General features: G+C 36.3%; 1 protein-coding gene across 1 annotated transcript in view; it reads right to left on the bottom strand.

The window, feature by feature from the left end:
• Positions 1-21,980, bottom strand: part of sea (mitochondrial citrate transporter scheggia) — a 109,466-nt gene that overhangs the window by 15,544 nt on the left and 71,942 nt on the right. The window contains exons 4-5 of the mRNA XM_090373046.1: positions 16,723-16,943; positions 10,091-10,164 (exon numbers count right to left, since the gene is read on the bottom strand). Coding sequence (XP_090229172.1) covers positions 10,091-10,164; positions 16,723-16,943 — 295 coding nt within the window. The remainder of the gene's footprint in view (positions 1-10,090; positions 10,165-16,722; positions 16,944-21,980) is intronic.

Below are 21,980 nucleotides of genomic sequence, written 5' to 3'. Positions count from 1 at the left end.
GTTTATTAATTTTTTTTTTTTTTTTTTGGCCAGTGCAGCAAAAGCACAGGACTTCCCTGCATCATACGGCTAATGCTAAATCTGTAGTTTGAGCAACAACTTGGTTGTGTGATTTCACTTGAGAATTTGCTTTAATTTACAGAATATGTGATAACTTTGTTTGAGAATATATTGCCATATTGCCTAAGGCCATATTGCTCCGCGGATATGCGGTGGTCATTCCCTCACCTTTCCGCATCCTCCGTATTTGGTGACACTGGCTCGAACCCAGATCTAATCAAGAAGCGGGTGCTACGCGCTGCTGCTCCTGCCCACTTGGCTACAGAGGCGCCTGGCACAAGTGGGCAGGGCAATTATGTCACTACAAATGCACAGGTAAATAACTACATATGTCATTTCCTGATTAGATATCAATCAGTGCATTTCAACAGGTGTCTTTTATGTAGAAAAGATTTGACTTACTTCATCATACCTCTACATTTTATGTAGAACAGCATGTACAGGGGTTCGTGAGCAAAGCAAGCAGGGGACAAAGCCCCCTAGTATACATTAAAATAAAACCATATGCTCTGAAACCTACTTCAGTCTCAGCCCAAGTGGCAACTAATGCAATTAAAATAAACATAAATAAATTAGATAAAAATTAACTTGTACACAATGTATTCTACTGCTCTGACCTAGCTATCTAATGACCCATGATGTCTAAGAAAGATAAATAAATGATGATATATCCATTCTGAAAGGGTTGTCTTTTGTTTTGTATCTTGGGCTGTAATTAGATATAATCTAATCCACCAGATTTCTTTATTCATTTTATAATTCACAAATGTTCATACAAGGTTATTTAAGGTGTGGGTTTAATTTATTGCAGTTGACACATAATACATCCAAACTGTTAAGCACATATATTTTTTTAAACCAACAAGATATACAGTTATACAGCAGCATATGGGCCAACATTCAAAATCAGTATGGGGAGCCAACATTTATAATTGCTGTTCACCTTTGGTTGATATTAATGGAAACGTTATGTTCAAGGACCAGGGTATGTCTGCCAGGGGCAAAGGTAGATGATGTTGTAGAGCAGATATCATCTTTTAAGGGCACAAAAGGTGATATTGTTGTACATGTCGGCACTAATGATATTAAGAATAGGAGACCGGCACAATTACTTAACAAGTACACGTCACTGTTGGAAAAAAGCCGTGAATTAGGGTTGAATTTGAAAGTGTCTGCAATTCTGTCCAGACACGATAGTACGGAGTACATGATCAGAGCCTTGTCGATCAATTTAGCCCTGGAGAGATTGTGCAAGGCTCAAGGGGTAGAATTTTTCTCAGCCTGGTCTGTGCTTGTTAACAGGAGAGACTGCTTCTACAGGGATGGGATACACTTAAATAGAAAGGGTGCAAAAATGTTTGACGATGCTATCGAGGCAGTCTTAGGTGGGTCGAAAAACTGCTAGCTTGGGGGTTACATGGACTAACAGATTAACAGTAGTACAAGTAATTGCAGAGGTGAAAGTGATTCTTGCACTGCTGCTATTGGAATGAGCAGCAGCCTGGAAAACAAGATGCAGGTTATTTCAGTGACTCCTGGGAGTAATTGCAGTACAAGTAAACACATGGGTTGTGTTAGGATAGCTAAGAAAAGGAACAGGTGCATGTATACTTGCATATATACCAATGCTAGGAGTTTGGTAAATAAATTTAATGAATTTGAGGTGTTTGTTAAAACATCAAAGGCAGATATTGTTGGGATATCAGAGACGTGGTGTCATAAAGATATAACGAATGCAGAACTAGAATTTGGGAAGTACAGTGTATACAGAAAGGATAGACAGGAAGGAAGGGAGGAGGGGTTATGCTATTAGTTAAGAAACACAAAATCCAAGGAGGTGCAGCCAGTCAACATCGCTAGACAGTGCAGTGTTGAATCGGTTTGGTGTGACATAAGCATTCAGAGATCAAAATTGAGAGTAGGAGTGTGTTATAGGCCTAATGACTCTGATGAGTATAATAAGGAATTGTACAGGGAAATAGAGAGAGACAGTAAATCAGAGTGTCCTTTAATGGGGGATTTTAATTTCCCAGAGATTAACTGGAATATGTGGGGCTGGTCACTCACACACTAGCAAGGCTTTTGTGAATTTATTGGATGATTGCTTTTTAGTTGCCTCCCGAACATGCTGATGTTCGGGAGGCAACTAGAGGGAGTAATACTCTTGATCTGATTATCAGTAGTGATTCTTCATGCATTAAGAATCTGCAGATAAAGGAACCACTAGGTGGCAGTGATCACAGTGTGCTAAAGTGGGATTTACTCAAAGAGGTAACTACCATCAGGGGTAAAGGGAAGGGTTTTTGCTTTCATAAAGGCGACTATGATGGTCTGAGACAGTATTTAAATTCTACGCAGTGGGACCAGCTGATGATGCTAACAACAGCAAATTCAAAATGGGAAGCATTCAAAGAAATTATCTTGGAAGCTACTAGGCTTTACATACCAACTAAGAAATATTGTTCAAGGTTTAGGCTTAAATAGATGTCAGATGAACTAAAGAGACATGTGGCAGAGAAGAAAAATGCATGGGATACATATAAATTAATGGGTGACGACATGGAAACCTATGATAAATATAAGCTGGTCTGTAACCAAGTCACAAAGGAAATTAGGCAGGCAAAGGCAGATTATGAGAAACCTTGGCAAAGGATGCAAAGAAAAACAACAAAGAGTTCTTTACCTATGTAAACTCTAGAAGGAAAGGGATGAATCAGATTGGTCCACTGGATATTAATGGTTCAACTGTTGATGATCCTGCTCAGGTGGCTAACAAACTAAATGAGTATTTTGCATCTACATTCACCCATGAGGAGTTATTCAGGGAGGTGAATGCCAGAGGTGAATTAAACTCTGGCAGTCAGCTGGATGATTTTGTAATAACAGAGGAAAGTGGAGGAGAAATTGTTGAAGATAAACATAAAAAAGGCACCCAGGGTGGATGGGATCTATCAAGTTATATTAAAGGAGGCAGCACAGGAAGTAAGCAAATCCTTAGCCATAATTATTTGAGCTTCTTTGGACTCAGGGGAGGTACCCATGGACTGGAGATGTGCAAATGTGATCCCAATTCACAAAGGAGGATCAAAGGGCCACACAAATAATTATAGACCTGTTAGTTTAACTTCTGTTCCAGGAAAATTAATGGAGGCACTGGTTAAAGAAGCACTGCAGGATCATCTAGACAAGGCTTCAGTTACAGCTCGGACACAGCATGGTTTTGTTAAGGGAAAGTCTTGCCTGACCAATTTGATTAGATACTATGATGTCATGAGAGATGTCATACTATGATGGTCACAAAGGAACTGGATGTAGGGAATAACTTTCATATCATATATTTGGATCTTAGAAAGGCTTTGGATACTGTTGCACATGGAAGACTGCTGCACAAATTGGAGCAATGTGGCATTGGAGGCAAATTGCTGCTATGGATAAAGGGATGGTTGAGTGGGAGAAGACAGAGTGGTAATCAATGGACACTGCTCATCGTGGACTAATGTTATTAGTGGAGTCCCTTAGGGTTCATTATTGTGTCCAGTGTTGTTTTCTGTATTTACAAGTGATATTGATGGTATATCAAGCTTAATGTCTAAGTTTGCAGACGATACGAAGGTTGGCAGGGTTGTTAAGGACACTAATGATAGTACACTGCTAGAACAGGATCTAGAAAAGTTGAGCAGATGGGCTGAGAGGTGGCAAATGAAGTTTAACATTGACGTATGTAAAGTACTACATATGGGAAGCAGGAACTCCAGAGTGACGTATCAACTCTGTGGTACTACACTGTCAATGTAGTACCACAGTGTAATACAGGGGTGGACAACAGCCGGCTCGCGGGCCACATCCGGCCCACGACAATGTTGAATCCGCCCCCCTCGATAAATGCATAAATATAGAAAATCCATACCTGACTACACTCGCCGTAAACGTTCGGCTTAATTCGGTTCAATCGGGAATCACGGCCATACAACAGTAACCAAGTGATTCTACGCAGTGTCAAAGAGTTATTTCCTAATTATTATTGTAGCATCAATCGAACGAAGTTGCTTTGGGTTTGACTTCTTATTGAAAAAAAATAATATTGGCGCGAGATATTTTATGTTTTATGCCTTTTCTAATTATTACAATTTTTAATTTAATATAATTTATAGCCCATAAAATGAGCCAATTAAAAAAAAAAGATAAATTGATGCCGAATGCCGCATTTTCAATGATAATTGGACATTCAGATATTTTTTTTTTAAAATACATTAATAATTTGGTAATTCAAGTAATATAACATTTTTTAGGTTCTGATTTTTTTTTTTAAATCATTCAATCTATTCCAGCTCGCATCACGATGCGAAAATTTCATTTGGCCCGCTGCGAAAAAAGTTGCCCATCCCTGGTGTAGTATCAACTCTGTGGTACTACACTGACAGTGGTAGAGAACAAAAAAGGACCTGGTGGTAATTGTTTAGGCAGATATGAAGTTTTATGAGCAGTGCAGATGGTCTGCAAGAGTAGCTCATAGTGTCTTGTCAATGATATACAGGAATTTTTCTAGCAGGGATAAAGAGATGATTATCTCCTTATATAAGGCAATGGTCAGACCACACCTTGAGTATTGTATACAGGTCTGGAGGCCTCATTTTAAGAAGGATGTAGATCTGTTGGTACGAGTACAGAGAAGGACAACAAGATTAGTGAATGGAACAAAGGATTGCTCTTAAGAAGAAAGGCTTAAATTTTGCAAATTAGTGTCTGGAGACTAGGCACCTGTGAGGCAATCTGACTGAGGTGTATAAAGCCTTGAATGGTTTGAGCATGCTCAATGCTGATGGAATTTTTCCTTTTGCTCAGAAAAGAACTGGATGCAGGGAATAACTTTGATATTATATATTTGGATCTTAGAAAGGCTTTTGATACTGTTGCTCATGGAAGACTGCTGCACAAATTGGAGCAGTGTGGCATTGGAGGCAAATTGCTGCTATGGATAAGGGGATGGTTGAGTGGCAGAAGACAGAGAGTGGTAATCAATGGACACTGCTCAACGTGGACTAATGTTATTAGTGGAGTTCCTGAGAGTTCAGTGTTGGGTCCGTTGTTGTTTTCGGTGTTTATGAATGATATTGATGATGGGATATCAAGTTTAAATGTCCAAGTTTGCAGATGATACAAAGGTTGGCAGGGTTGTTAAGGACACCACTGACGCTATGCTGCTGCAACAGGATCTGGAACGGTTGAACTGATGGGCTGAGAGGTGGCAAATGAAGTTTAACATTGACAAATGTAAAGTACTACATATGGGAAACAGTAACCCCAGAGCAACGTATCAACTCTGCGGTACTACACTGACAGTGGTGGAGAATGAAAAGGACTTGGGGGTAATTGTGCAGGCAGATATGAAGTTCTCTGAGCAGTGCAGACGTGCTGCAAGAGTAGCTTATGGTGTCTTGTCAATGATATACAGGAATTTTTCTAGCAGGGATAAGGAGGTGATTATTCCCTTGTATAAGGCAATGGTTAGGCCACATCTTGAGTACTGTATACAGGTCTGGAGGCCTCATTTCAAGAAGGATGTAGAGCTGCTGGAACGGGTACAGAGAAGGGCAACAAGATTAGTGAATGGAACAAAGGGTTGCTCTTACGAAGAAAGGCTTAAGTTTTGCAAATTACAGAGTCTGGAGACTAGGCACAGGCAAGGTGATCTGATAGAGGTGTATAAGGCTTTGAATGGTTTGAGCATGCTCAATGCCAATGGGATTCTTTATCTTGCTCAGAATAATCAGCTCTGAGGGAATAAATTCAAATTGAGGAAGGATGGATGTCGGATAGATGTGCGGAAATTTGCCTTTGGCCAGCGGGTGGTTGGTTGGTGGAACCGACTTCCATCACTTGTTGTTGAAGTTGATAGCCTAAACAAATTTAAGGCTCAATTGGACAGGTATTTCGAGCGAACGGAGGGGTGAAATGGGAGTGGTGTGTTTTTTTTTTTGGCTGATGCTGAATAAGCTTGCTTTCTTGCATCATATGCCTCTGCTAATGCTAATAATCATTTGAGAGGGCATAAATTCAAATTGACTAAAGACAGATGTAGGATAGATATGTGGAAGTTTGCCTTTAACCAGCGGGTGGTTGTTTGGTGGAACAGACTTCCATCCTTTGTTGTGGAAGTTGATAGTCTAAATAAATTTAAGGCTGAGCTGGACAGGTACTTGAAACGAACAGTGGGGTGAAATGGGAGAGTTTTTTTTTTTTTTTTGGGCTAATGCTGCATAAGCTTGCTTTCTTGCATCATATACCTCTACTAATGCTAAATGCCTCTTGTTTAAGTCAGTAATGGTATTGTTATTGAAGAAATGCAACAAGAAGGAAAATATAAATTAAAATAAAGTAGACAAAAACAAAAACACAATACCCCCATCAGTAGACAATCCATGGGCACAAGCTTTCTACACTTGGAGACACGACAGAGTCTAGGGGATATAAAACTATACATTATGTACAGGCCTGAAAGTAAAATGAAGTCAGACTGTAAATATGTTGTTTAAATCAAAGTTGTAGTGTATAAGTTTTTTAAATTTTATAATATCTATTGCTTTTTTGAAATGATGGTAGAGGAAAGCTGCCAGGAAATTATTGCATAGCAATTTATTATGGAGTAGTTTGATACTGTCAGAAAAAAAAAAAAAAAAAGACTATTGCAATAGTCTACTGCTGTTGCAATTCTGATGTATTGGGAGACTATTGCTGTTGCAATTCTGATGCACTGGGAGAGTATTATGTTTGCATGAACATTTTTGAAAATGTTAGTGTGCCAATGGGTAAGACTGACTACATTGAAGCTAAATGCATCTCTTTTATTATATATGTTGATTGTGGTATGAGGGCTGTTTGTAAGGTGGTAGATGACTTTCAGCAACTGGTGAAATACCACCACTTTGCTTATTGGAGGCTTGAAATGGTGAAACCCATGTTTAGTCTCTAGAGTAAAGTTTCCGGCATCCCCCCCATACTTCTCCTTCAACCCATGCACGGTACTAAGTACTATAGGTTTAGGTTTTGATACCTTTCGTGTTTGGGGTTTTCATAAAAAAAAAAAAAGTAATTGGCTGAAAGGTCATTATTATTAGTTTTTTCCAGATTAATGAGATTGTTCCAATAAACTGAATTACAACCAAGAATGTTTGTAGCTGTTGAAAATTTCATTTTGTACCATTTTTAAGTTGGTTAGGTTTATGCTTTTGAATAGACTATTGAAGTCAAAAGTTTGCACATGAGCGATGTTATCAGATTTCAGTGCATTAATAACTGGTATATTGTTATTAATTATTCTTCCTATCAGGAAGGGTGTCCATGATAGGTTTAAGTAACTTTTCCAGTGTTTTTCCAGGTTTATGGGCATAACTGTATTTGTAGGAAGTAATGAACCTGAAGCCTGTGGGGTTTTTGTGGAGCTTGGGAATGAAATAAATATAGGGAAATTTGTAAATATTAAAGCTGATATTAAGTTTCTTGCTAAAAGCAATCAACTTTTTTGTAATGATGCTGCTATTTTTAGTGATGGACTTGTAGGTGGCACTGGAATTTAATTCTGCATTTAATGTTTGGAAATAAAAGCTTTTACAGATATGGCATAATTGAAAGCAGCTTTATCAACAGGTGTGATGATGATGAAATATTTATATGCAGGTCTGCCAATTGTCGTTTTAATGTGGAATCATTGAATTTTAATCCTGCAGGTGGTTGTACATGTGGAAATCATGATGTAATCTTGTAGCATTATTGTTAATACTGAATTTATCCATAGTTGGAAGGCTTCAATTGGTATGTTGTGAAGGTAAGAGAGCTTAAAACAGAAGTTAAGCAAATTATGGTATAACTGTTTTTTTTTAAAGGTTTAAAGCTGATCTTAACAATATGTCCTGTATTTGAAGCCGTAAGACATGATGTTTTGAGTTCCTGTTTAGGCATAATTTCTAAGTTGCCTGTTATAATATGGCCATAGTGTGTATCGATAAACAGTTGGAAATTAGCCTGTTGGCAAATACATCCATTGGAAACGATTTAAAGATTAAATTTATCCATATTAGTTGCAAGTTGCTTGTAATTCCAAAAGGTTTAGCATATCTGAATCTGGATATAATGTTCAAGTTACAGCAGCCAGCTGGAATTTAAACGTTATTGCAATCATTATATTTAAAAATTATGGTAGTATTATTATTATTTCCACTGGCAAGCTTGAAGTTAGATTTTAATTTAAATTTACAGATATCTGTAATAAGGTCAAGTAAGTGTTTAGATGTGAAATTGAAGGTGAGAATGAATTGGCAAAATGCCTTTAGTATACTGTGTTTGGTACAAAATAGCAGATCATGAATCTTCTGAACTTGCTGTTTTCTTCTTTGGTCTCCAATGGCACTCAGCTGATTCAACATTTTCCTGTCCATGCACACAGTAAGTTTTCTTATTTTGCCTTCTTTTGGATTTCATTAATTTTTGTTTTTACAGGATTCTATCGGCATTATTTTAACTTTTTTGCTTTACTTTATTTATTTTTATTTATATTCTTTAATTTTAATCCTTCCTTTTGGTCTCTGTTGGGTTGTCTATGATGTATACGTATGTGCTTTTTAATATGTACATCATAACAGAAACAGAAAACCGGCTAATTGCGGTGGCTCCTACAATTTTCGCTGCTGACACTTTGATGAAGCAGTTAAAGTCTTAGGACCCACGGCTTTAGGTACTATCATTTATTTTTATGTTAAACCTTAATTTCATTTTATTTCAGGTAACCTGTTTTTACCATGCATGTGTTCTCAATTTTTACATGGTAATTAACACTTGACAGTTCAGCTCCTCCTAATACACTGATAATAATATTTTTGTCTATATTTCATTATGGTTGCTGGTTTTTTCTGCTATAACTAGTAGTACCCTAGATCCATGCCCAGTTTAATATTTTTAATACCTTTTCTTGTTTGCTAACACTTTCAGTAATTTCATTATATCTTATTTTTATCAATATTATATATATATATATATATATATATATATATATATATATATATATATATATATAAAGTTCCGTGGTAAGGCATAAAAACACACATATATTAAAAAAAAAAACAACATGTAAAAATAATGTAAATACACATGTAAATAAGATTTAATCCACATGTTAACACAACCTATATAAAGTTTAAAAATTCATCCATCCAACAACAAACCTCCATAGAATGCATTGGCATGAAAACCGGGGACATAGACCAATGCGCCATCAGCACACAGAGTAATTAGTTAGTGCTACTGCGCTGTAATAATAGCGTTGTAATAAATAGAAGGCGGAAAACCCCTTTATACTCAATGGCCTCCACCAGAGTACAACACTATGTAAGTAGTAGTATTACAATATAGAATACTTACCCGTTGGGCTTTGTGTACCCTATCACAGTTTGCTGAAGAGATTGATAAAAAATAAACTAGTAATATTTAAATAAATAAAAATTAAGTATTAATTAAAAAATTTAAGAAAATTAACCTAAAAATAGAAGAAATTAGGAAAATAAATAATATTTAATTTAAAAAAATAATAAAAAAAATTTAAGAAAATGAACCTGAAAATATAAACTAAAATAGCAAAACCGGTATAGGTACAGACAGAAACGGGTAAGTAGGAGGCATTACGTTGAAAAGGGCTGTCAATCCACTCAAAGCCCCCGATGAAGTAGAGGATTGACGGCCACATGGTGTAATGCAATACGTTATATTATTATATAAATTTGTAGTCTTTAAGATTTAGTATTATTATATAAATTTATACAGAAATTAAGATTTAATAATTATCTTGCTACAGATAAAATGTTTTCATTAGTAAAATGTTATGAAAAATCATTATCATTTAGCATTATACTTTTTATAGGATAACTTGATTACAAATTTGTATGAACACTAATACTTATATGAAAAACACCAATAATCGGTAACAATCTACAATTAAACGTGTATACACACACACACACAGCATAAAAATAATGAAACTTACGCAGAAAAGCCCTCATAGCGGGCAATTTTGTAGATACAGTCAAATGTGCTTTTATATTTATGTGCTTCTAGACCCTGAAAATGAAATTCAATAAATTATTACATTTTAAAAATATACATCATTATCCATTATTGTAACTATAAATTTATTAATACACAATTCAATATATGCTAGAAGAATGATCACACAACATTCTAATGAGTAATGTTTCTGCACAAACCCAATTTTTAATATTTTTTTGCAAGACTCATACCACATTGACAGTTACTGATCTGTGAGTGGAATTGTCAATTATCACTAAATATCAAGTCACTTTTGTAACTAGTGAAATGCATTAAATTCATCAAAATAAATATTTCAACAATATAAATTGTTATAATAACCACTCTTTTACCATACGAGATATAGTTTAAGCTTATAGCCCAAACCACAATTTTTAAGGTGGCATTTCACTTATTGCTGCCTATCATTAGACCATACATTGGGGCAGAAAATATATAGAGTTAAAATTTGGGAACATTTGTAATTAATTATTAATTGTGAATTTTAGGAAATTCAAGCTTAAGGAATTTTTAGGTTAAAATTACATTAGGTTGTATCAGGTCATCATCAGCCATTTTCAATCTACTGCAGGATGAAAGCCTCTCCAGAAACTTTCCAGTTCCTTCTGTTTTGTGCAATTGCTATCTATTTATTACCCATGTACACATGAATTTCATCTGTCCATCTCAGTCATCTTCCAGGTTTTCTTCTAGCTCCTCTTGGGTACCATTCTGTTATTTTCTTTGTTAACAGGAGAGACTGCTTCTACAGGGATGGGATACACTTAAATAGAAAGAGTGCAAGAATATTTGCTGATGCTATCGAGGCAGTGTTAGGTGGGTCGGAAAACTGCTAGCTTGGGGGGATTCACAGACTAAAAGTTTAAAGTAGCCGCAGGCAGAGGTAAAGGTGATTCTTGCACAACTTCTATTAGAATAAGTAGCGACCTGGAGCGAGGGGTGCTGGGGGTTTCAGGGACTGATGGCAGTCATCGTGAAACAGGTGGGTATATGGGATGTGTTAGGATAACTAATAATAAGGATAGGAACATGTATACTTGCATGTATGCCAATGCTAGAAGTAGTACAGTAAATAAATTTGATGAATTTGAAGTGTTGTTCAAGACATCAAAGGCGGATATTATTGGGATAGCAGAGACGTGGTGTCACACAGATATAAGGAATGCAGAACCAGAATTTGGGGAGTACAAGGTGTACAGAAAAATAGAGAGGATAGGAAGGGAGGAGATGTTATGCTGTTAATTAAGAAAAACATAAAATCAAAAGAAGTGCATCCAGTTGATATAGGTTTTTTTTTTTTTTTTTTTAGGAGCATTAGCAACTAAGGCCATATTGCTCCGGTGCAGTGGTCATTCCCTGACCTTTCTGCATCCTCCGTATTTGGTGGTGACGGGCTCGAACCCCGGTCTAATCAAGAAGCGTGTGCTACGCACTGCTGCTCCTTCCCACCTGGCTACGGAGGTGCCTCCAGTTGATATAGATGAACAGTTCGGTGTGACATAAGCACTACTAAAGCAAAAATAAGAGTAGGGTGTGTTATAGACCTAATGCCTCGAATGAGTATAACGAACAATTGTACAGAGAAATAGAGTGGGCTAGTAAATCAGAATGTCTTATAATGGGGGATTTTAACATCCCAGATATTGACTGGAACTTGTGGGTTGGTCACTCACACACTAGTAAGACTTTTGTGGATTTATTAGATGACTTTTCTGCAGCAGCATGTTCGAGAGGCAACCAGACAGAGTAATACTCTTGATCTGGTTATCAGCAGTGATCATTCGTGTATTAAGAATTTGCAGATGAAGGAACCACTAGGTGACAATGATCACAGTGTACTGATGTGGGATTTACTGAAATATATAATTACCATCAGGGGTAAAGGAAAGGTTTTTGCTTGCGTAAAAGTGAGTACAGTGGTCTCAGACAGTTTTTAAATTCTGTACAGTGGGATCAACTGACAATGTCACCAACAGTAAATTCTAAGTGGGAAGCATTCAAGGAGTTAATCGTGGATGCTACTAAAAGTTTCATACCTATTAAGAAATATTTTTCAAGGTTTAGGCTTAAATGGTTATCAAATTATTGATTTATTTCATTTTTAATGGTGCATTGGCAGCTAAGGCAGGTTATCAAATGAACTAATGAGACTCGTGACAGAAAATAAAAATGCATGGGATGCATATAAATTATCAAGCGACTCAGAAGCCTATGGCAGATATAAGCTAGTCTGTAATCACGTCTGAAAGGAGGTTAGGCAGGAAACTATGATTGCATTGTTCCACTCCTTGGGCATCATGCCTCTTCTAATGCATTTTGTGAAGAGTCTTGCCAGTTTCTGTGTTATGTCTCTTCCTCCCAATTTTAACAACTCTGCAGTAACTTCATCCCACAGAGCTTTCTAGTTCTTCAATGCATGTTCTATCTCATCAGGAAGGATACCGGTATGTCATATGTGTTACTAATTTGTGATCCATCTTCCCCACTGCTGGCATCATTCCCTCGCTCCTTGTATAATTCTCTATTGTAGTCTTCTGCTATTTGAATTATGCCCTCTCTACTATTTATAAGTACACCCTTGCTACTCTTCAGTTTCAGTATCATTTGTCTTTCTGTATTATCGCTTGTGGCTGCTGATTTAAATCCTTTGTTTTCCTTTAATGCTTGTTCTACTTTTCTTGTGTTATATCTTCTTATGTCCTCTATGAGTCACTTTCTAATGGCTTTGCATAACTCAGTATACTCAATTTTATCCTTGTCAGTGTTTATCTTGCTCTTCATTTGTCATCTTCGGTTCATCATGAGAAGTGTTTCTTGACTATTTTTTCCTTCTTTGGATTTCTTTTTACCTATAGGTTTCTTGGGCTTTATCACTTTCAGAAAGTTGTAGTATCCTCATCGATATCTTAGTTGGGTTAGGCATCTACGTAATAATCAGTCAAAAATATCAGCTGATGTATCTTGTTCTTCATTTAACAGAAGTAGAGCACCATTATTTGCCTTCGGTTCCTCGCCATGCTCCAGTCTTTCATCAGTCAGCTTGCTCCTTCCACAGATCCTTCAGATATTGAGGATTTTCTCAACATTGAGTTAGGTCTTCACACCTCTGTGAGAAAGTTATCCACTTGTTATCCAGAGTATGCTTCGTTTCTAATCTTAAGTAATCCATCCGAGCATGCATGTATTTTCGATACTGATACTTGGCCAGTCAATGCTATTATTATGCCATACAGGTCATATTCTGGCTCTGCTACCCGTCTTGTCAGACCTACTCATACTATTTAGCAGTTATCTTCCCGACATATATCAAGGTTGTCATCATTACCATTACTATTTATGTCAATTGTAGAAGTGCTGTATAAAATGTCACTGCTTTTCATCATTCACTAAATTCACTGGCTAAACAATTTTGCAGCATTTGACTTAGTAATGCTCTAACTCAAATCTAACTTTCCCACCCGGAACTCCTCCTCCTACCTTGATTTAGTTTTTAGCCATGAATCAATTCTCTTCTCAATTTCTAAGGGTAATAATTTCATCCAATCCGATCTATTCCTACTATTTCCCTATTGTCATTGATTTCCTTTCTTTTATTTCTGAACCTTCCGTTGACAGATCATTTTTTAGCTTTAGGCACACAAACTGGACCTCATTAAATCGATTTCCGGGCAATGTTGATTGATTCCCATCCACAATTTTGAATCTATCAATCATTACAGTGATTATCTATACTTAATCCTCCATTCTTCAATTTCTGAGTTCATTCCCATCAAATTATCTTCCGCTAATCGCAGTAATTTCCCTTACTGGATGTCGAACAAGCTTGTGTATTTAATTTGTCACAAAAATTGCCTTCACAAAAGGTATTTAAAACTCAAAACTAACTTTCGCTACTTTTCCTTTTCTTCCCTTAAACACCATGTTAAGAAAATTACTAAATCTCAATATTCTCATTATCTTCACTCAGCTGAAGCCGAACTTACTTGGAATTTCTCGAGACTATTGTGGTCCTATCTCAAAGGGCTATCTTGATCTTCTAGAATTCCTATTTTAACTAATGATTCAAATATCTCTACCAACTGTCCTCTTGGCATTGCTAATCTTTTTGCTACCAATTTTTTGAAACTTTGTTCTCCCAAACAGTAACGTTCTATTCCCTGCTATTCGTTTGAATATAATACTAATGACAGTTTTGACAGATTAGATCTCACTACTGATGATGTCCAGTCAGCCATTTCTCGGCTTAAAGATGCCAATATTCTGGGTCCTGATACCCTCCCTTCTCTTTTCTTTAAGAAAAGTAGTTCATATTTAGCTCCAGTTCTTACAAATCTCTTCAATTACTGTCTTCTTCATGGATGTTACCCTTCAGCATTCAAAGAGGCCTATGTCATCCCGATTTATAAAAAAAAAGAGTGATAAAGCTATGCCCAATAACTACTGACCTACTACTATACTTAATACAGCTGCAAAAATTTTTGAATTCCTACTTTATAAATTCCTATCTTAGTTCCTACCTTCACCCTTTTATCAATAATCATCAGTATGCTTTTCTTCACAGGAAATCAACTGTTTCAAATCTGGCCTTGGTCTCTCATTTCCTACGAACTAATTTGGACAAAGGAAATCAAACTGTAGCTTTTCCTTGATATTTCACATGCATTGAACTCTGTCCACATCGCTTTTCTACTGTTCAAGCTTTCATCGTATGGTCTACAATCCCCTTTACTAGATTTGCCTGATTCGCTGCTTAGAAATCTTAAACTATCTGTAATAATTGATGGTACTTCATCAATTCCGTTTACTGTTTCGCAAGGTGTTCTTCAAAGCTCACCATTGGTCCACTCTTCTTTATTGTTTATACTAATGATCTGTCAACCTTATTTTCAGTCTATTAATTGGCAATTCTATGCAGATGATATTAAACTTTACAAAGTTATTTTTTCTTCAACTGACAGCAATGAACTCCAGTTCTGTTTTGATTCCCTCTCACTCTGGCTCAATAAAAATAACTTGTTTCTGAACCTGCTAAAATGTAAATTATGTCACTTTCACTCGAATCATGCTATTAGACCCTCCATCCTTACTGATTATTATATTGGAAACTCTAATTGCAAGTACTGATACATTCAAGGACTTAGGTGTCCTCTTTCGATCTGATCTTCGTCCCTCTTCCCAAGTTGATCATGTAATATCTCAGACTTCTAAACTTCTTGGATTAATCAAGTACTCTTCCTCTATTTTCAAAGTGACAAAGTTATTATTCTTCTCTACAAGCAGCTTATACTTCCTATTTTTGATTATTGTGATATTATTTGGTCCCCACAACAGGAATATCTTTCTCACAGATTTGAGAGAATTCAAATTAATTTCATTAAATTCTTATGCTATTGAAATCACCTTGCCTTTCACCATCGTAATTATGGAGCTCTTTGTGATCACTTCAGAATCTTTCCTCTTCACGCTAGACAACAACTCCAAGAGTCTCTTTTTGTCTACAATATCATAAACTCTGTTAACAATTCTCCATCTCTTCTTGAACAAATACCTTTCACTGTACCCCTTTTGAATTGTCGCTATTTCTCACTGCCTATTCCTTGTACTCAACACTTACTTGGTTGTCCTCTGTTTTGTTTCCTTCAGGTATTGAATAACTACAACATTGATTTTACACTTAATCCATCTATGTATAAGAATTTGCTCTTTACTCTGTTTTCTTGTTGTTGTTGTTATTTGGTTTTTAGGATCATTAGCAACTAAGGCCATATTGCTCCAGGGATATGTGGTGATCATTCCCTGACCTTTCCGCATCCTCCATATTTGGCAGTCATGGGCTTGAACAACGGTCTAATCAAGAAGCGTGTGCTATGCACTGCTGCTCCTGCCCACCTGGCTACAGAGGTGCCTCTGTTTTCTTAATCTAAATTTTGTTTATATTTTAATTCTAGTTTTGTATTGATTCTGTAATTCTCGGCATTCTCACCATTATTTAGGGCCTGAGTGCCCTGTATGCAAGAAGTCTGTATATAAATAAATAAATAACTAATGTAAAATTATTTAAAACTTAATTCTTTACCAGATGTTGCTAATAGCTATTTTTTTTTTTTTTTTTTTTTTTTTAACTAATTCAAGATTAAACCTTAACCAATAAGAAATGTGTAATCAAATTAATGGGTAATAGTGTATAATCAAAATTATACAACTATGTAAATCATATCATCATGATTTACCGGTTCTGCTATCTTTACAATCACTAAAGAAGTGGTACAAGAAGTACCACAAAACATCTGAGAATAATCTGTAATTCTTTAAGAAATTAAAGGCAAATTACACTCCATACAGGTTTAAGCACCAATTTCCAGTTCTTGATATACCTGCACACCATACCACTAAAAGAATATTTAAGATATACTTTCTCATTTTTCTAAGCCATCATATATTAAACAGGAAAGGTGTTTATCATGGATGTTTACATGCAGAGATGATACATAAAGATCAGACCCTACTAATTAAGTAGGCTGATTAATTAAAATTAAAAATGCCATGTTCTTTAAAAATAAACAAACTTACTTGCATTCTAGTCTTCACTACATCTATCGGTGTGTTACCAAATACAGATGCTGCTCCTGCTATGGCTCCAAAAAGCCCAACAATCAATTTATTTACATGCTTATTTGGATCACCACCTCTATACCAATCTTTTAATGATTCTATAACAAAGAACCTAATAGCTTGATTGCTACCTTGCTTCATAATAGTAGCAGTAAGACCTTGATAAGTTCCTCTAATTCCTTGAAAACAAAACAAAATAAAAAAACGGCAATGACAAGCAAGTTATAAAAATGTAACTTTTGGAAAATTCTTTTTCAAAATTACAGGATATTCTTATTCATAAATCCACAAATAAACCTATAATGAATAATAAACTTTATTATGAATAATTTATAAATCAAAAGTTGTAAAAGCTGGGTTTAAAGACTTGAACAGAATAATAAAAGAGAAACTACAGTTTCTCTTTTATTACTCTCTTCATCTCTCTTGTAACACCACAAAGTGTACTTGACTGTGCCAGAGAAAATGAAAAAAATATATTTACATGGCACTATGCACCCATTTTTGTGTTTAATTTTTTTGCATTTTGATTTCAGTTTTGTTTTCACACACCTCTATTGCTGCGTACTGGAAGTGAGATAATCTGCAAAATTTTTTTGGATAGTAAGACTGCTGTTACTAAAATATTTCTTATAATCCAGTACCTTCAACACAATGTGAGAAACAGAGAATAAAATTATAACTGTTTACTTTATTTCCTTTCTTTTTTTTTTTTTTGAAGACCCCAAGCATGAGAGGCATTAAAACCTGTAGTACTTACTACCGTGCATGGGTTGATAAGATTAAATAAGAAACTTGTTCACATCAGACTTGAATTACTGTGGGTTATAATTTAAAGCAATTATGTATGAAGGGAGGTTGTTCCAGAAAACAGAAATTGAAGGAATAAATGAGTAAGAAGAAAAGTTGGTTCTGCGAATTTGAAGTTGGACAGTAAAAGGATGCTGATGTTGCAGTACATATACAAACTGGTTTCGGAGGGAGGGAGGGAGAGATAGAGAGAGAAAATTATAGAAGCCAATTCAAAAGAACAGTGCCCATGGAATTATCTATAGAAAAGGTATGCAGCAGAAACAGAACATCTATGAGACAAAGGGTGGAGGGACTTTGTTAGACTGCAATGGATGAGTAGAAGAAATAATAATGTGAAAATAATATTCCATGGTAGGGAAACTTGTACAGAGTGAACAGCTGTTTAGAAGAAAAGTAATGTTCAGTGAGAAAGAGAAAACCCAGTTATTTAGGTGCAGAGGAAGCAATATTTGTGATGTGCTTATGCCATGGCAGATTATAAGTCAGGGTAATCCCTAATAGAGATATGTGATCTAGTCTAGAAATCTGAGTGTCATCGAAGACAAGCATAGAAGCAAAAGAAACTTTTTTTTCCAGATATAAGACAGGACTGAGTTTTAAAAGCATTGAAATCAACTAAATTACCTTTGCCACACTAGAAAATTACCTGGAGAATCAGCATTTAGGGAATTGGTAGTGGATATTTGATAAGTTGAAACTGTTTGTGCAGGGCAAGGTTTCTCAAACTAAAAGGTGGAATGCAATGTGCTATCATCAGCAAAACTAAGGATAGGATTTCAAGAGAAAAAGTAGAAGAAATAATTCAACCTTGGGGAACACTTGCATTAGTGAAGGAGTTAGAAGACAGAAAGGCACTTACCATCACTGACAGCAAATGGTCAGAGAAAATTGGATACCCAATTACAACAAAAAATTGGCAAATCATAAGATGGAAATTTATTTAGGAGTAATTCTTTATTGACCTTTATTATTGACCTTTATGCCAAACATGATCAAAAGCCTTTGAGATGTCAAGAGCAACTGCATAAGTTTCATCAAACTTTTCCAATGAATTTGTCCATAGATGGGTAATATCAGCCATTATATTACCAGTGATTCAACACTGACGAAATCCATACTGACGGTAGTTTAGGAGTTGGTAGTTAACAGATTTTCCCATTATTTTGGAAAGAGTAGAAGTAAATGCAATGGGATGATAATTGGATTAGAGGGATCTATCACCCTTTTTAGGAATTGGCTGGATATGAGCAAATTTTCAAACAGAAGGGAAAAGACTGGTGGAATAAGAAAGTGTAAAAAGGCCACACAAAACAGGAGGAAGCTCGGAAACACAAGCACAGATTTTGAGAACAAGAAGAAATACCATCAGGACCTGGCACTTTCTTGGTATCAAGACACTTCAAAATTCTTCTGACATCCTTTTTGAAGGAAGACCACAGGAGGCATTGAATGTAGTGTACTGGGAATGGTAGGAGGTGGTTTAACAAGAAAAATAGGATGCATTAGCAGAGGCATATGATGCAAGAAAGCAAGCTTATGCAGCATCAGCCAAAAAAAAAAAAAACCCACTTCCACTTCACCCCTCCATTCGTTCGAAATACCTGTCCAGCTGAGCCTTAAATTTATTTAGGCTATCAACTTTCACAACAAGGGATGGAAGTCTGTTCCATCAACCAACTACCTGCTGGCTAAAGGCAAATTTCTGCATGTCTATCCTACATCTGTCTTTCCTCAATTTGAATTTATGCCCTCTCAGGTGATTATTCTGAGCAAAGAGGAAAAATCCCATCAGCATTGAGCATGCTCAAACCATTCAAGGCTTTATACACCTCTATCAGATCACCTTGCTGGTGCCTAGTCTCCAGACACTGTAATTTGCAAAACTTAAGCCTTTCTTCGTAAGAGTACCCCTTTGTTCCATTCACTAATCTTGTTGCCCTTCTCTGTACTCGTTCCAGCAACTCTACATCCGTCTTGAAATGAGGCCTCCAGACTTGTATACAGTACTCAAAGTGTGGCCTGACCATTGCCTTATACAAGGGAATAATCACCTCCTTATCCCTGCTAGAAAAATTCCTGTATATCATTGACAAGACACCATGAGCTACTCCTGCAGCCCGTCTACACTGCTCAGAGAACTTCATATCTGCCTGCACAATTATCCCCAGGTCCTTTTCATTCTCTACCATTGTCAGTGTAGTACCACAGAGTTGATATGTTGCTCTGGGGTTGCTGTTTCCCCATATGTAGTACTTTACATTTGTCAATGTTAAACTTCATTTGCCACCTCTCAGCCCATCTGCTCAACCTTTCCAGATCCTGTTGCAGCAGCATAGTGACAGTAGTGTCCTTGACAACCCTGCCAACCTTTGTATCGTCTGAAAACTTGGACATTAAGTTTGATATACCATCATCAATATCATTTATAAATACAGAAAACAATAATGGACCCAACACAATGGACCCTGAGGGACTCCACTAATAACATTAATCCACGATAAGCAGTGTCTATTGATTACCACTCTGTCTTCTCCCCCTCAACCACCCCTTTATCCATAGCAGCAATTTGCCTCCAATGCCACACTGCTCCAATTTGTGCAGCAGTCTTCCATGTGCAACAGTATCAAAAGCCTTTCTAAGAGCCAAGTATATAATATCAAAGTTATTCCCTGCATCCAATTCTTTTGTGACTGCATCATAGTACCAAATCAAATTGGTCAGGCAAGACTTCGCCTTAACAAAACCATGCTGTATCCCATACCTATAACTGAAGTCTTGTCTAGATGATCCTGCAGTGCTTCTTTAACCAGTGCCTCCATTAATTTTCCTGGAACAGAAGTTAAACTCACAGGTCTATAATTACTTGTGTCGGCCTTTGATCCTCCTTTGTGAATTGGGGTCACATTTGCACATCGCCAGTCTGTTGGTACCTCCCCTGAGTCCAAGGAAGCTCTCATAATTATGGCTAAGGGTTTGCTTACTTCCTTTGCTGCCTCCTTTAATATAACTGGATAGATCCCATCCACCCCAGGTGCCTTTCTTGTGTTTATCTTCAGCAATTTATCCTCCACTTTACTTTCAGTTATTACAAGATTCTCTAGCTTACTGCCAGAGTTGAATACACCTCTGGCATTCCCCTCGCTGAATAACTCCTCATGTGTGAATGTCAATTCAAAATATTCATTTAGTTTGTTAGCTACCTGAGCAGGATCATCAACAGTTGAACCATCAATATCAAGTGGACCAATCTGATTCATCCCCTTCCTTCTAGAGTTTACATAAGTAAACTCTTTGCTGTTTTTCTTTGCATCCCTTGCCAAAGATTTCTCGTAATCTGCCTTTGCCTGACTAACCTCCTTTGTAACTTGGTTACAGATCAAGTTGTATCTATCATAGGCTTCTGTGTCACGTGTTAATTTATATGTATCCCATGCATTTTTCTTCTCTGTCATATGTCTCATTAGTTCATCTGACATCCATTTAGGCCTAAACCTTGAAATGCTAGCAAGTCAGCTTCATCTTTAGCAGAGGTGGCAATAGAACCAACCGGTTTTGATAGATACTGGTAAAGGTTGCACCCAATAGCTTTGGCAAGAGAACAGAATGCCTGACTACTATTTGGACAAGAAGCAAGTTTTCTACTCTTAGCCTGTTCAAAATCTATTTTGGACTGATTAATAACTACTTTATAATTTTGTGTAGGCACAAAATGAACCTGGAGAATTGGATAGAAGCCAATTGTTATATGCAACATTTGTATCTTGAATAGCCTTAGCACATTTATTGGAAAACCAAGATTTAGATAGAGGATGAGATTTTAAGGTGGAGTGTAGAATAGATTTCATCCCTACATGAATAATTTCAGAGACATGATCTGAACTAACATTGACATTAGAAGATTTGAAACAGTAATCCAGCCAATGAAAAGAAATCTTGCAAATCATCCCATTTTGAATTCTTGTGATGAAAGGTATTGAATAACCACGAGAGAAAGGCTCCATTGGAGAAAAGACCATCACCAAGTTGTGATCTGAGGTGCCTAGAGAATCACTCACCTCGACTGTGTACTTAGAAGGGTTGTTTGTTAGAAAAATATAAAGTGCTGGCTGTCTGATTAGGATTGACTAGTATTCTTGTAGTATTAGTATTAGTAACGGCCGTATGGTGCAAGAAAGCCTATGGCTTATGCTGCACCAGCCAAAAAAAAAAAAAAAAAATCCGAACAAAACAATGATAAAAACAAAAATTAAATAAATAAATAAATAATAATAATTAATAAATAAATAAAAATAATAAAATGAAATTAAAAATTAAATAAAAAGGAAATTAATCCTATCATCCTATGCGCTTCCCTTACCCGAAAGTACTATCCAGATGACCTTTGAATTTCCCCAAACTGTCGG

Source organism: Mastigoproctus giganteus, chromosome 5, assembly GCF_048544385.1.
Source record: "Mastigoproctus giganteus isolate SK-2022 chromosome 5, ASM4854438v1, whole genome shotgun sequence".
In the NCBI taxonomy this organism is placed as follows: Eukaryota; Metazoa; Arthropoda; class Arachnida; order Uropygi; family Thelyphonidae; genus Mastigoproctus; species Mastigoproctus giganteus.
This window is presented reverse-complemented; position numbering and strand designations above follow the sequence as displayed.